General features: G+C 38.8%; 1 protein-coding gene across 2 annotated transcripts in view; it reads left to right on the plus strand.

Annotated features, from left to right (window-relative positions):
- Window positions 1–14,360, plus strand: part of PPTC7 (protein phosphatase targeting COQ7) — a 41,386-nt gene that overhangs the window by 17,570 nt on the left and 9,456 nt on the right. For both annotated transcript variants that reach the window (XM_008142716.3, XM_028147203.2), the window contains exon 2: window positions 6,930–7,109. In XM_008142716.3, coding sequence (XP_008140938.1) covers window positions 6,930–7,109 — 180 coding nt within the window. The remainder of the gene's footprint in view (window positions 1–6,929; window positions 7,110–14,360) is intronic.

Consider the following 14,360-nt stretch of genomic DNA (forward strand, 5'->3'; position numbering starts at 1 on the left):
CTACCCAAGGTCCCCAAGCCACAGTTGAGCCAAAACACATTATTTCACATTAAGTATTTGATATTTAAACAGAAGAGCTAAAGTTAGAGGAAGGACATTTTTATTTTTAAAAGGTTGACTTTGAGTTTCTTTGCCTTCACAGTATCATTTCTTAACCCTCTTTATAGCATTTTCACTGCTTTTTAAGACAAAGCAACAGCCCAGAATAGTCTAGAAATTACTATCTCTAGTTAATGAAGTATTCTGGACAGTAGGTATGACTATGTGTATTCATATTCATTTTAACTTGATTAATTAAGCAATTTTATGTTTACTAAGCTAGAAAGGACTATTTTGTTTGGAATTCTAAAACATAAAATGAACTGTTTATTCCTTCTTTGAGCCAATATTTGAGTTTTGTTAACTCTCCTAGATAGTTCCTTTTTTCAGCAGAATTTCAGTTTTGCTTATTAGTTCCATTTATCACAGGGTTGAACCTTCCTTTCCATCCTTTCAGCTTCATTGCTTTAGCTTTTGAGTTAACTGTTCTGCTTAGAGATTTTGAGTTCTTGAGGTAGGGTTGGTTTCTGGAGAATGAAAAATGCAGATTTCGTTGTTATTAATGCAGAGTATTGTTATTAATGCTTTGGGGAAACTTCTTGTGAAGGGAATGTATCACTTGCTTGTTACAGCAGGAAGAACATCATCTATAATTATAAAAGTGTAATATGCTAATTAGACCAGATGTCCTTCCAGACATGCTGCAAGGGAAGCCCCGGTCCCGGGTGCCTGCCAGTGGCCAGAGGGAAGCTGGTGCCAGCAGCTGGGAGAAAGAAGGCCTACTCTTTGGATGAATTTTGTGCATCGGGCCTCTAGTAATTTATATAATTTCACCTCTAGAGAACTGAAAGGACTGTTAGTTAAAGTAAATTGTACTTTTGTGAATAACTCAACTGTTACATATATTTTTTCAGTAATCCTGCTTTTTTGTTCCCTTTGGGATAATTATTTGCAGATACATTTCACAGTTCTGAGTCACAGGGGAGTGTTCTTAATGCCCAAATAGTTGAGGCTTCAGAAATGTTGATACAAATGTGATCTGTTCCATTGGATAGAAATTGAATTTGTACTCTGATCTCATTTTTCTCTAGAGGCTTCAAGTTTGTGATGCCTGTAGACAAATAAGGTTGACTTGGAGAACCCTAGATTGTAGATTGAAGAAGAACCTCGGCATCTGAAAAGAAGCTGGCTGTAGCACTGCAATAAATACTGTCTAACCAGCTTCCTCATTAGATGAACAGTTGCTGCAGAAAGTGTAAAACCAGATCCTTATTCCCCTGAGTACAGAGGGTCTCATGCTACTTTTATAATTTAACTCTTGTGATCCAACCAAATTCTTACTCAGTTTCTCCTTTGGAGTTTCAATTCACTATCAAGTACCCGTCCTAGTAGATAGATGTTTCACTGATGGAAAAACAATCCTGTAGAACCATCTTTCTTCATTAGGGGATGAGGATCCTGTAAAATGCCTCAAGACAATCAAAGATGCAAGGAATAAAGCTGTTACCTTACAATACCAATTAATATTTGAAATTATGCCAGAGCCAAATTCTTCTTCACTGATGCTTATATTAAATTTGAAATAGAGTATTTATTCTTTGGGCATCACTTTTTTTCTGGAAAATGTTGGCTTTGTAACTAATTTCATGCCAGTCTGAAGATCAGTGTATTTGGGAAGGTTTTAAAAAGAATGGCAACCTCATGGTGATGGCTGATAGAGTCCTGGAGAGACTCAGGCTGATGTTGGCTTCATTCAGTCTTTTAAGGAGAGCCTTTTGTAATTACACAGATCACCATATGCAATTGGAAAGATAGGATTTCAATTGGAAAGATAGGATTAGTATTTTCATGCATTATTTTATTTATTTTTATTAAATCTTTATTGTTGAAAGTATTACATATATCCACTTTCTTCCCCATTGATCCCCTCCAGCCCACCCTCGGTAACTATAAATTTTAAAAATATATTTTTACTAGAGGCCTGGTGCACAAATTCATGAACGGCCGGACCCACCCTGATTGGGGCGAGGGGACGAGGGGTCATGGGTGGTTGGCCAGCCGGCCCCACCCCCTGGTTGAACTACTGGTCAAAGGGGACAATTTGCATATTAGCATTTTATTATATAGGATTGATTTCAGAGAGGAAGGGAGAGAGAGAGAGAGAAAAACATCAATGATGAGAGAGAATCATTGATTGGGTGCCTCTTGCATGCCCCCAACTGGGAATTGAGCCTACAACCCAGGCATGTGCCCTGACTGGAAATTGAACCATGACCTCCTGGTTCATAGGTTGATGCTCAACCACTGAGCCACTAGGGTCGGGCTGTGACTATAATTTTTTAAATATACATATATCTTTATTGATTTCAGAGAGGAAAGGAGAGTGAGAGAGAAACATCAACGATGAGATAGAATTATTATTTGGCTGCCTCTTGCACGCCGCACACTAGGGATTGAGCCCGCAACCTGGACATGTGCCCAGACTGGGAATTGAACTGTGACCTCCTGATTCATAGGTTGATACTCAACCACTGAGCCACAATGGTCGGGCTGTAAAATAATTTTTAAAAATGTCCTTACAAACAGATACATTGAAGTGATGTATCCATTTAAGTGAGATATACCGGAATTATTTGTTCTCCTCTCCTAATTCTTCACTTTAGAAAAACAGTCCATGGAAAACATAAAATATTATATAAAAATCATAAATATTTTCTAGTTGATTATTTCCCACTTCATAAGACTGCCATTTCTACATAAATGGTACAACTAAAGGAATCTTCTGTGCCCTTTAGTCTTCTCTCAGCCTTTTGCTCAGCCATTTCAGATATGTAACCATTATCTTAATCTAATAATGGTTTTAATTGGATTTTGGGTCAAAAGAAACACTTAAGCTAGACTGTGTGCTCACAAAATGTTATTAATGGAGACATAAGATGATTACAGTGAATTAAAGGAAATAGCTTCTATGTTCAGTGCAAACTCTATATCTTGGCATTCAAAGCCTTTCTAATTAACTCAGCCCACCTTTTCACCTCTCTTCACCTCTAAACAAATTATATTCTGACAAACTGGATTACTTGGCCTTAATCAGTTATCATATATGTGATTGTAATTTGATGTCTAGAGTAAGAATGCAGTTCACAAATGAGCTATTGGGCCAGGAATTCTCATTCCTAAGATAAGGTCTCCTTGAATTAACTCCTTGAATTTATTACTCTCTCTACCCTCCCAGAACATCTCATCTGCCCCTCTGGTGTCAGTTCCGGATCTTTGCCAAAGCACGAACTCAGATTGCCTTCCCAACAGCAGGCACATAGTTCCTGATTTCATACAGAACATTTTCTCAAAAAAATGCTCCACTGACACCTGAAACTAAGCACACCAGAGACAGAATTCAAAATCTGAAGTCATTCCCACCCCCTTCCCAACTGGCAAATCATCTATTCAGTACTCATTCCTCAAATTCAGAAACCTACTGATAAAAAAAACCCTATTGATAATAGAGCATAGGTATCTTTTGTATTTATTCCTTTGTATTTCCGGTGATTGTCTATTCTACTTTTCTCAGTACCTTGAACCTAAAATTTTGCAGCTGACTCTTGACCTCTCCCAGCCCATTTTCTCCACTGCTATCAGGATTATTTTCTTAAAATATAGATTGGATTATATCACTTGTATCCCAAAACCTTGTCAACTTATTATTTATAGCAGTGCTGTCCAGTAGAAATATACTGTAACTACATATATGATCTTAAATCTTCTAGTAGCCACATTTTTCAAAAGTAAAATTAAATATAGTTCATTTCAATTTATTTAACCCAATATATGTAAAATATTTCATCATGTTCAGTAAAAAATTATTACTAAGACATTTTATTTATTTGTTTGTTTATTTATTTATTTTGGTATTATGTTTTTGGAATCCAGAGTGTATTTTACATTTAATAGCCCATCTCAATCCAAACTAACCACATTTCAAACTCAGTAGCCACGTGTGGCTAGTGGCTTCCGTATTGGACAGCACAGGTCAATAGCATAAAGCTTAATGTTCTTCGTCTGCAATTTTGGGCCATCCACAATTTCAGCTACTGCTCTCCATATTTCAACTTACCCCCACTCACTCAGGCACCAGCTATACCTAATTGTCTGCCATTCTTTTTCTTTTATTATTACCCTTCCCTGTCTGGAAATCTCTCTCTCTTTTTTTTAATCCTCACCCGAGGATATTTTTTCCATGGATTTTTTTCCCCCTGAGAGAGTGGAAGAAAGGGAGGAGAGAGAGGGGGAGAGAGAGAGAGAGAGAGAGAGAGAGAGAGAGAGAGAGAGAGAGAGAGAGAGAGAGAGAGAGAAACATCAACAGGAGACACATTGATTGGTTGCCTTCTGCACTCACCCTGACTAGGGTTGGGAATCAAAGCACAACCAAGGTTACTTGCCCTTGACTAGAGAATCAAACCTGAGACTCTTCTGTCCATGGGCTAACACTCTTAACCACTGAGCAAACTGGCCAAGGCAGCAGTCTTCTCTTTTAATATTTGTTTTCTTTACCTCTAAATGAAATTTCCCTTTATATCTGGATTAATTCCACTGTTTAAAAGGTGTCCTCTCTTTTTGTGGATTGAAGCTTTTGCTAATATAGAAGAGGGAATATTATTTGTAGAAATAATTGCCTAGTATGAATTAAACTAGGTTTCAGATGTACATGTGAAAGATTATTCTGATTTTAGCCTGATTCTAATCCCAACTATGGTTCTTCATGTTATATAACTTGTTCTTTGTAAGTAAATTATATATGCATGCTAAGGCTTCCCTCCCACCCCCTCCCAGCTGTATTGAGAAGTTTATATGGTTTTTTAATCTCTTTTTCCCTAAAGAGATTTAGCCAATGGAATTTTGCCTGAGTTCTTTTTCCCATATAAAAGCAAACAGGTGCCTGAAAAGGTTGCACTCTATTCTAGGAGAAATCTGATTAATGTTGAAGGACTGTGTCAGGTCAGACTCTGTAACCTGCTCACAGATTATTTAATGAGTGCCGGAATCAACTCTCAACATTATCTCAGATTTTACTGGTTTTCTTGTGAAGGGCACTTGTAGATGAAACCAGTTTGTATAATAGTTAATTGTGGCTCTTAGATCAGAAACTGGTTAAGAAGAAATTCTTTCCTGGAGCAGGCAGTAGTTTGAAAGAATGAATGATTCATCAGATGGAGTTGCAAGAATTAAAATTGCATTCTGTGCTTTAACACAAATTGTTGCATTTAAACCCATGGTGAAATCTTATCCCTACTGATATAAGAATTCCTCAAAAGAAGTATCTTTTAAATAAACTATCTTAAATTCTCTTGGGGAAGGAAATGGGGAACATATGCAATAGTGTCAACAATAAAAACTTAAAATAAAAAAGAAAAAAATTATCTTAAGAATTTTTAGGTATCTTCCCAACTGCTTGAAAAAAAGTGGTACTTCTTTATGGTAGGGGAGACCTGTCATCCTCCATGCTTCTCTTTCCCCTACCACCGCTGCCCCCACCTCCCACCCCATCCAGTTCACCTGTCAGTCCTTTTGTTTCACCAGATCCCAAATCCCTGCACTCTAACTGCACTGCCACCATTTCACAATGGAGTTGCTAAGACTCCTGACTCATCCCTTCTTTCCACTGTTGTTCTCCACATCAGGCAGAAGGATCTTTTTTATTATTATCCTTATTACTATTGAGACTTTATTATTATTAATATATATTAATTAAAAATAAAAACAGATGCTATTGATGTTAATAATGTATTCTCTTTAACACATTATATCCCAAATATTATTTCAACATGTAATCAATATAAAAGTTAATGAGATAGCTGACCCTCTTTTTTCATATCAAGTTTTCAAAATCCAGTGTGCATTTTATACTTAGAGTACATCTCAGTTTGCATCAGCCCCATTTCAAGGCTCACTGGCAACATGTGGTAGTGGCTGTTTTATTGGAAAGCTCAGCCCTGGACAGGATAGTGGTTTTCTCTTAGGGAGGAGGAAAGGGAATGGGGTATATTCTTAAATTTGTTCTGTATTTTACAGTTAGTGACTAATACTTGAAGTTAAAAGATTGAGGCTTTTGATATTCTTAATGATTGCCAGCTGTGGATCAGTTGCATTGTTACTAGCATCAGTACTTTTTTTTTTTAAATCATTTTACATTCTTATAAAATACAACAAAAATTAATAGCACAAATTTCTTCTATATAATAAAAGACTAATATGCAAATTGACCAAACAGTGGAATGACTGGTCACTATGACACGCACTAACCACCAGGGGGCATATTCTCAACACAGGAGCTGCCCCCTGGTGGTCAGTGCACTCCCACAGGGGGAGCACTGCTCAGCCAGAAGTCAGGCTCATGGCTGGCAAGCACAGCGGTGGTGGTGGGAGCCTCTTCCGCCTCCACAGCAGCACTAAGGATGTCCGACTGCCAGAGGAGCGGGCCTAAGCTGTCAGTAGGACATTCCCCGAGGGCTCCCTGACTGCAAGAGGGCATAGGTCAGGCTGAGGGACAAGGGCCCCCCCCCCCGAGTGCACGAATTTCATGCACCGGGCCTCTAGTACAATAATAATCCTGCTGAAATTGTACTCTTGGCTGGTAGGCAATGCCACTCTGTGGTAACTCGCATGTTTATTCATCAATATATGAAAGATCAAATTCTAAGTTAGAGAATATGACTTAGGAGTATTAGTGTATAATATATCAAACTTGAGCACTTTTTATTCTGAATTTCAGGGTAAATATGTTTACTGCTATGTAGTAAAATGAACTGTCAGAAGGAGATGGGTAGGAATTCCTGAAAAGTTGGTAAGAACATCCTTTAAATGTAATTATTATTATTATTATTTTTTTTTAGGGGTTGCAGATGGTGTAGGAGGATGGAGAGACTATGGAGTTGATCCGTCTCAGTTCTCAGGGACTTTAATGCGGACATGTGAACGGTTAGTAAAAGAAGGACGGTTTGTCCCGAGTAATCCCATTGGAATCCTCACCACAAGCTACTGTGAGTTGCTGCAAAATAAAGTACCTTTGCTTGGTAAGTAGATATCCTTTGTGTTTTCCTTTCTAAAGATGTCCAGGAAATGGTTAACAATAAAACCAAGAAGTTAATCAGCCTACCTTTAAGCAGCGTTTGATAAAGAAGCTATTAAATACTTACTATTGCCGAAACCAGTTTGGCTCAGTGGATAGAGCGTCAGCCTGCGGACTGAAAGGTCCCAGGTTCGATTCCGGTCAAGGCCATGTACCTTGGTTGCGGGCACGTCCCCTGTCGGGGGTGTGCAGGAGGCAGCTGATTGATGTTTCTCTCTCATCGATGTTTCTGGCTCTCTATCCCTCTCCTTTCCTCTCTGTAAAAAATCAATAAAATATATTTTTAAAAAAATACTTACTATTTACTTACAAAATACGACTGCTTGGAGAGAATGTAAATAGGTACATCCACTTGGGAAAACAATTTGGAATTGTAGAATACAATTAAACATGAACAGATAGTATGCTCCAGCAGTTCCACTTCTAGGTCTATACCCTAGACTAGAGAAACTCTTATACATCTGTGTATCAAAGAGTAGGCACAAGAATGTTTACAGTAGCATTATTTATAATAGCAGAAAATTGGGAACATTCTAGAAGTCCATTTATAGTAGAAAAACACACTTAGAAAAGGAATGATTTAAAGCTGCATGCAATGCTCAGGAACAGCCCTGGCTGGTGTAGCTCAGTTGGTTGAGTGTTGTCCAATGCACCAAAAGGTCGCTGGTCAGGGGCATGCAGAAGACAGCCAATTGATGTCCATATTTCTCTCAATGTTTCTCTCTCCCTTCCCCTTCTCTAAAGTCAATAAAAACATTTTTAAAAAGTAAACTGTATTGTTTAGGGGTTCTAAAATATGATAAAAGAAGGAAGAAAAGCAAGTGATTATATAATTCAGGATAGTGGTTCTTTCCAAGGGAGGAAGAAAGGAGTGAGGTCTGGCATGAAAAATTCGATTGATTACCTGTGGGGAGTTCAGGTTGCAGATAGGTACCCCAGACTAATAGCAGTTAGCTGAAATAGCATGGCACAAAATAGATCCCTGTTAATCTTGTTATTAGAAAATGTACAAATACCTAGTGCTTATTTGGTATACTAATGAAGCATCCTTTGGCCAAGCTTCCACAGTTATTTGTTAAATGGTTTCCTGGAAACTTACCCAGCCTTCTATGCAGAATTTCAGAAAGGGTGTTATTAATTTTCTGCTAATTGCCAGTATCTTTCTGGTTATTAGTAGCCCTCCTCCCCCCCCCTCCCCCCCGCAGTCACCATCTGCATTTAAAATCAGCCTCTGTTCAGTGTTAATGGAGAGCTCTACATTATAGAATTTTGCCTTCAATTTAAATCCTTAAGAACGGTTTCTTTTCATTATGCTGCCATCTTCTGTTTTCTCTATGCTGTGATTAACCAGCTTATTTTATTTCTAACTAAAGAGAAATCTTGCCTTGAGGTTTCAATATACTGCTTTGTCTTAATCTGCTATTTTGGGCATGCAATTTGGAGCTTGCCTGGCATAGTGAAACATCCTAGATTCTCTTTCTAGTACCTCTCTGTCAACTTTCCATATGACTTTAAGCAAACCACTTAACCCCCTGACCCCTTGCTTCATATGTTGAATGGAGAAATGTGTGTGTGTGTGAGAGAGAGAGAGAGAGAGAGCGAGAGAGCGAGAGCGAGAGAGAGAGAGAGCTGGAGGGGGGGGGGGGCAATTAAAGCTTCCTGCAGCACTCAGAAACATGTTGAAGGAAAAGAGGACATTGCAGAATACCATCTAATAGTCTACATCTAAAGAGAACCTATAAACAAATTCCAGAGGCCTGAATGTTTCCATGAATCCTCTGCCCCGTAACCCCATGCATTTATTATGACTTGGAATAACCAATTACAGAAGAGCAGCTATCCTATTTTTGCACTTTGAAAGCTTTCTTCTTGCTAAATTTTTTCCTTATCTTTACTTCCCTTTTTGTTTACCCTCATGTACTTGGGAGATCTTAATAAATGTAAGGACATATCAAAGGTTTTTTTTACATTGAACATTATAGTTTTTTCTCCTAACAGACACATTGAAATAATCCTTTGTTACCATGTTTGACACATATGTACTTCTTTCTTACCTAATCTACAACTATCTAAGCTATTTGTAACTAAATTTAAGTATACTAGTATTTGGCCGAGACAGACTGCTGAGTTTTATTAAACTTCAGATATAGACCAAGAGACTAGAAGTGGGGGGTGGAGAACTGAGCAAGAACATGTACCACATGCTATTCATATTTTTGACAAATGGCTATTGGGCAGAACATATTTTGTATGATGATTCTATTAATGATAAATGATGGGATTTTTCTGTGCATTGAGTTAAGAAGGAAGGGTAATTGGCTATCTTGGCTCTAATGTAAGCTATGGAGTAGGTTATCTGACAGCACTTCCAGTTTATTGCAGTACCTTTGTTTTTCTTTGACATTTAATGGATAGAGACTAGATAGCTTAGCATTAGAGTGTCAGGTTAGTACCCAAGCATATACTGTAAAGAAACAACAAAATGGAATTTCTGAACATTAGGATGAGCCTAATGCTTATATTTAAGTGTTTTTAAATTATTAAGTTATACATTTTCATTTAGAAAAAATTATTAGCAAAAATTAAATTAGTGATTACGCTTTCTGTTCTTTTTCTGTGCATGTTTGTGCAAAGTATAGTGATAACAGGAATTGAATCTACTGTGTGCTCACACAGTGCCATGAACTAGGTTCATAGGTACTTTTTTGTTTTGTTGTTAAATATTTTTATTGATTTTTAGAGAGAGAGAAGTAGAGAGGGAGAAAGAGAAACATCAATATTGGGAGCAGAACAATGATAGGCTGCCTCCTGCACACCCCCCTGGGGATCTAACCCCAAATCCGGGCATGTACCCTGACCTGGAATCGAACTAGTAATTTTTGTGGTGCATGAGACAGCACCCAACCAAATGAACCACCCTGGCTAGGGCTCAGAGGTACATTATTCACCCTTTTGTTAGGAAGAGACTGAGGCCTAGAGAGACTAAGTGACTTGCCTGCCGGCAGTCACACAGCTAAAAATGATGGAGCACTGGGATTTAACACAGCTAGTTCCACCCCCTGTTTTCTTTGTTTCATTTTGCTTAACAGTTTGGCCTTTGCCTACTATTGCTTTTTTTAAAATAAATTTCACTGTTTTTGATGTACAATTCTTTAAGTTTGGTATCACTTTTTTTTAAAAAAAGGAAACTTCAATACTAGCTTGTAATTTACTTGTTTGACTTAAGTTATCATCCTTCCTTTTCAAATATATTTCTCTAACACAATTTTAGTTGCTATTAAAAAGCTAACACTTGAGAGAAGCAAGATGGCAGTATAGGTAATCGCCTGTACTTGCTGCCTCTCACAACCACATCAATACCACAACTAAACGGCAGAACAACTATCACCCAGAACTGCAGGAAGGCTGGCTGAGTGGAAGTTCCACAACTAGAGAGGTGAAGAAAGCACATTGAGACTGGTAAGAGGTGCGGAGGCAAGGAAAGTGCTGGCACCTGGATGTGCTGCTCTTTTAGTCGTATGGGAGATACAAGCTCCCACTTGCTCTGAACTCCAGTTCCTGGCAAGACTCTGGGGGACCCAGGCACATACGGGGAGAAACTGGGCTGTCTGGCATCGGGACAGGAATGTGAGGGCAGCTTTCTCTTAGAGGGGCTTGCAGCTATCATTGTTCCTGCATGGGGCGCAGGATGCGGAGAACCAGGGACTTCTCTGGTTCAGGGCTGACTGGCAGCCATTGCTGTTTGCTCCGCCCTGGTATTCCCAGAGACCCCGCCCCACCCAATTTACAACCCACCCAATCTGTGCACATCGGTTTTTGCATATGAATGGCTGGTTCTTTGCCTAAAACCTGTCAAACTGCAGCTGGGTCAGAAAGCCCCAGAGCTTCCAAAAGAAAGCCCAAGGCCCTGCCAGCCTTGCTTCACAGCTGGGCCTCATCTGGGCACTTCCAAACCCCATACAAAGAGGAGGAATCTGCAGATGTCTCTGTAGCTCTGGCTGGGCGGCCCCAGATAGTGGCTGACCTTGCACCTCCTTGGAGATCCAAGAGCCAGCGAACCCATTGGTCAGAGTGATACTATACCGGATTACAACTCTTCACATCCATAAGAGACACTCAGGGGGCAGACTCATTGAGCACCAAAGCCCTACAGAAGCAAGTCCTGCCCCATAAGGGTGTCTACTGCACAACAGATCTTCCAGTGTAGACACAGCTGGTCATCACAGCCAATTGGCTTGGAGGTCAATTCCTCCCACTGATACCAACAGCAATCAAGGGTTAATTACAACAAGACTGTGCAAACAGCCCACAAAGGGGTGCACCAAGAGCGTTCACTTCAGGTGACTAGGGAGGCTGAGCCACTGGGCCCTATAGGACACCAACCACACAAGGCCACTCTATCAACTCAAGAAGACTTAGCAGCTACCCAGTACATAGAAACAAACACAGGGAAGCAGCCAAAATGCGGAGACAAAGAAACAAGTCACAAATGAAAGAAATAGATGAAAGCAAACTACTGGATATAGAGTTCAAAACCACAGTTATAAGATTATTCAAGAATCTTACAGAAACCTCTGAGAAATTTAGTGAGACCCTCAAGGATATGAAAAAGGACCAATCAGAAATTAAGTTTACACTGACTGAAATAAAGAATAATATACAGAGATCCAACAGCAGACTAGAGGATCCCAAGTATCAAGTCAAAGATTTGAAATACGAAGAAGCAAAAAATACCCAACCAGAAAAGCAAAATGAAAAAAGAACCCAAAAATATGAAGATAGTGTAAGGAGCCTCTGGGACAACTTAAAGCGTACCAACATCCGAATTATGGGGGTGCCAGTAGAAGAGAGAGAGCAAGATATTGAACACCTGTTTGAAGAAATAATGACAGAAAACTTCCCCCACCTGGTGACAGAAATAGACTTACAATTCCAGGAAGTGCAGAGAACCCCAAACAAGAATCCAAAGAGGACCACACCAATATACATCATAATTAAAATGTCAAGGATTAAAGACAAAGAATATTAAAAGCAGCAAGAGAAAAACAGTTACCTACAAGGAAGTACCTATACGACTGTCAGCTGATTTCTCAACAGAAACTATGCAGGCCAGAAGGAAGTGGCAAGAAATATTCAGAGTGATGAATAGCAAGAACCTACAACCAAGATTACTCTACCCAGCAAAGCTATCATTTAGAATTGAAGGTCAGACCAAGAGCTTCACAGGTAAGAAAAAGCTAAAGGAGTTCATAACCACCAAACCAGTATTATATGAAATGCTGAAGGGTATTCTTCAAGAAGAGGAAGAAGAAGAAAAAGGTAAAGATAAAAATTATGAACAATAAAATGACAACAAATACATATCTATCAACAAGTAAATCTAAAAATCGAGTGAATAAAATCTGATGAACAGAATAAACTGGTAAATATAATAGAATCAGGGGCATAGAAAGACTGACAATTCTCGGGGGAAGAGGGTATAGGGGGTGTGGGAAGAGATTGGACAAAATCTTACACCTATGGACGAGGACAGTGGCGGGGGTAAAGGCATGTGGTGGGGGGAAACCTGGTGAAGGGGAGCTATGGGGGGAAAAAGAGGAACAACTGTAATAATCTGAACAATAAAGATTTAAAATTAAAAAGATAAAAGAACACTTTGTGGGGAGGGGAGGTAAGTGAGCAACCCAAGGACTTGTGCATGCATATAAGCATAACCAATGGACACAGACAGTAGCTGGGCGAGGGCATGTGCTGGGGTGGAGGAACAGCCGGGGAGAGGTCAATGGGGGAAAAAGACATATGGAATACTTTCAACAATAAAGAATATAAACTTAAAAAAAGAAAGCTAACACTTATTGTGTATTATTATAAGTGTTTGACATGATTTAACTAATTTTATCCTCACAACGCTATGAGGTAATTACTGTTATCCCTATTTTCATAGATGTAGACACTGAGGCACCGAGAGGTTAATTTGCCACAGGTCACACAGCTAGTAAGTAGCAGAGGTAGTATTCAGACACAGGCAGGCTGATTTACCTAAGACAGTGGTCAGCAAACTGCGGCTAGTGAGCCACATGCGGCTCTTTGGCCCCTTGAGTGTGGCTCTTCCACAAAATACCATGGCCTGGGCGAGTCTATTTTGAAGAAGTGGCGTTAGAAGAAGTTTAAGTTTAAAAATTTTGGCTCTCAAAAGAAATTTCAATCATCGTACTGTTGAAATTTGGCTCTGTTGACTAATGAGTTTGCCGACCACTGACCTAAGAGAATACTCTTTAATATTATGTGACAGTGTATATAGCTTGCCATGGTATGGATGTACTATAATTTATTTAACCAGTTGCTTAATTTTAGATGTTGTGGTTGCTTCCAGTTCTTCCTGATATTAAACGCTGTTTTGATACTTAAGTCTTATTTGCATCTCTAATTATTAGAATAAATTCTTACCAGTGGATATGCACATTTTTTAGGGCTATATTGCCCTTTAGAAAGGTTGTTTAGTTTTACTCTCTCTCCATTATGGAATGAGAGTGACCATGTTTGATACACTCTTGATGATAGCATGCGTTATCTTCTTTTGATTCTTGTTAAACTAGTAGACAAAATAGTAGTGTGATGATCATTTTTCATGTATTTCTTGGTGAACTGTTTATATTTCTATTTTGTCTTTTTTTCTTTAGGTATAAGTTTAAATTTTAGTACTTGAAGTAATCTTACTAGTTGTAATAACAACCTTTCATTCTGGGGAAGGTCATGCGAGCTATGTGCTGCAAAGGTACATGGAAGCTTTTGCTCTCTACTTAGAATGTGGTCTCTTCCATCTGAACATTATTAGTCTCTGTAAAGTGAACAGGTTGATTCCATAAGCCACCTGGGAAATTAGTCTTGTTACTTCAGAGTGAATCAGTTCCCAGTAAAAGTTCTTTGTGACCTCAACAGTTGGAAATCTGGTTAAAAATTGTAGTTGCGTGCCCTATCTTAAATGCTAGTGAATTTTGTGGAGGCTTCCTACCAGTGACTAATGAGAAATGTCAGGGAAATGTAGCATTCTCATTCTGGCATTTAAGTATTAAAGCTTAATATCTCAACAACATGCTTTTGAGCATTTGGCATAGATAATAGCACTATTGAAATGAAATTATATGGTTAAATACCAGCCATTTTTATTGTTTTCTTTCTCTGCAAATGGAAGAAT

Source organism: Eptesicus fuscus, chromosome 23, assembly GCF_027574615.1.
Source record: "Eptesicus fuscus isolate TK198812 chromosome 23, DD_ASM_mEF_20220401, whole genome shotgun sequence".
NCBI lineage: Eukaryota > Metazoa > Chordata > Mammalia > Chiroptera > Vespertilionidae > Eptesicus > Eptesicus fuscus.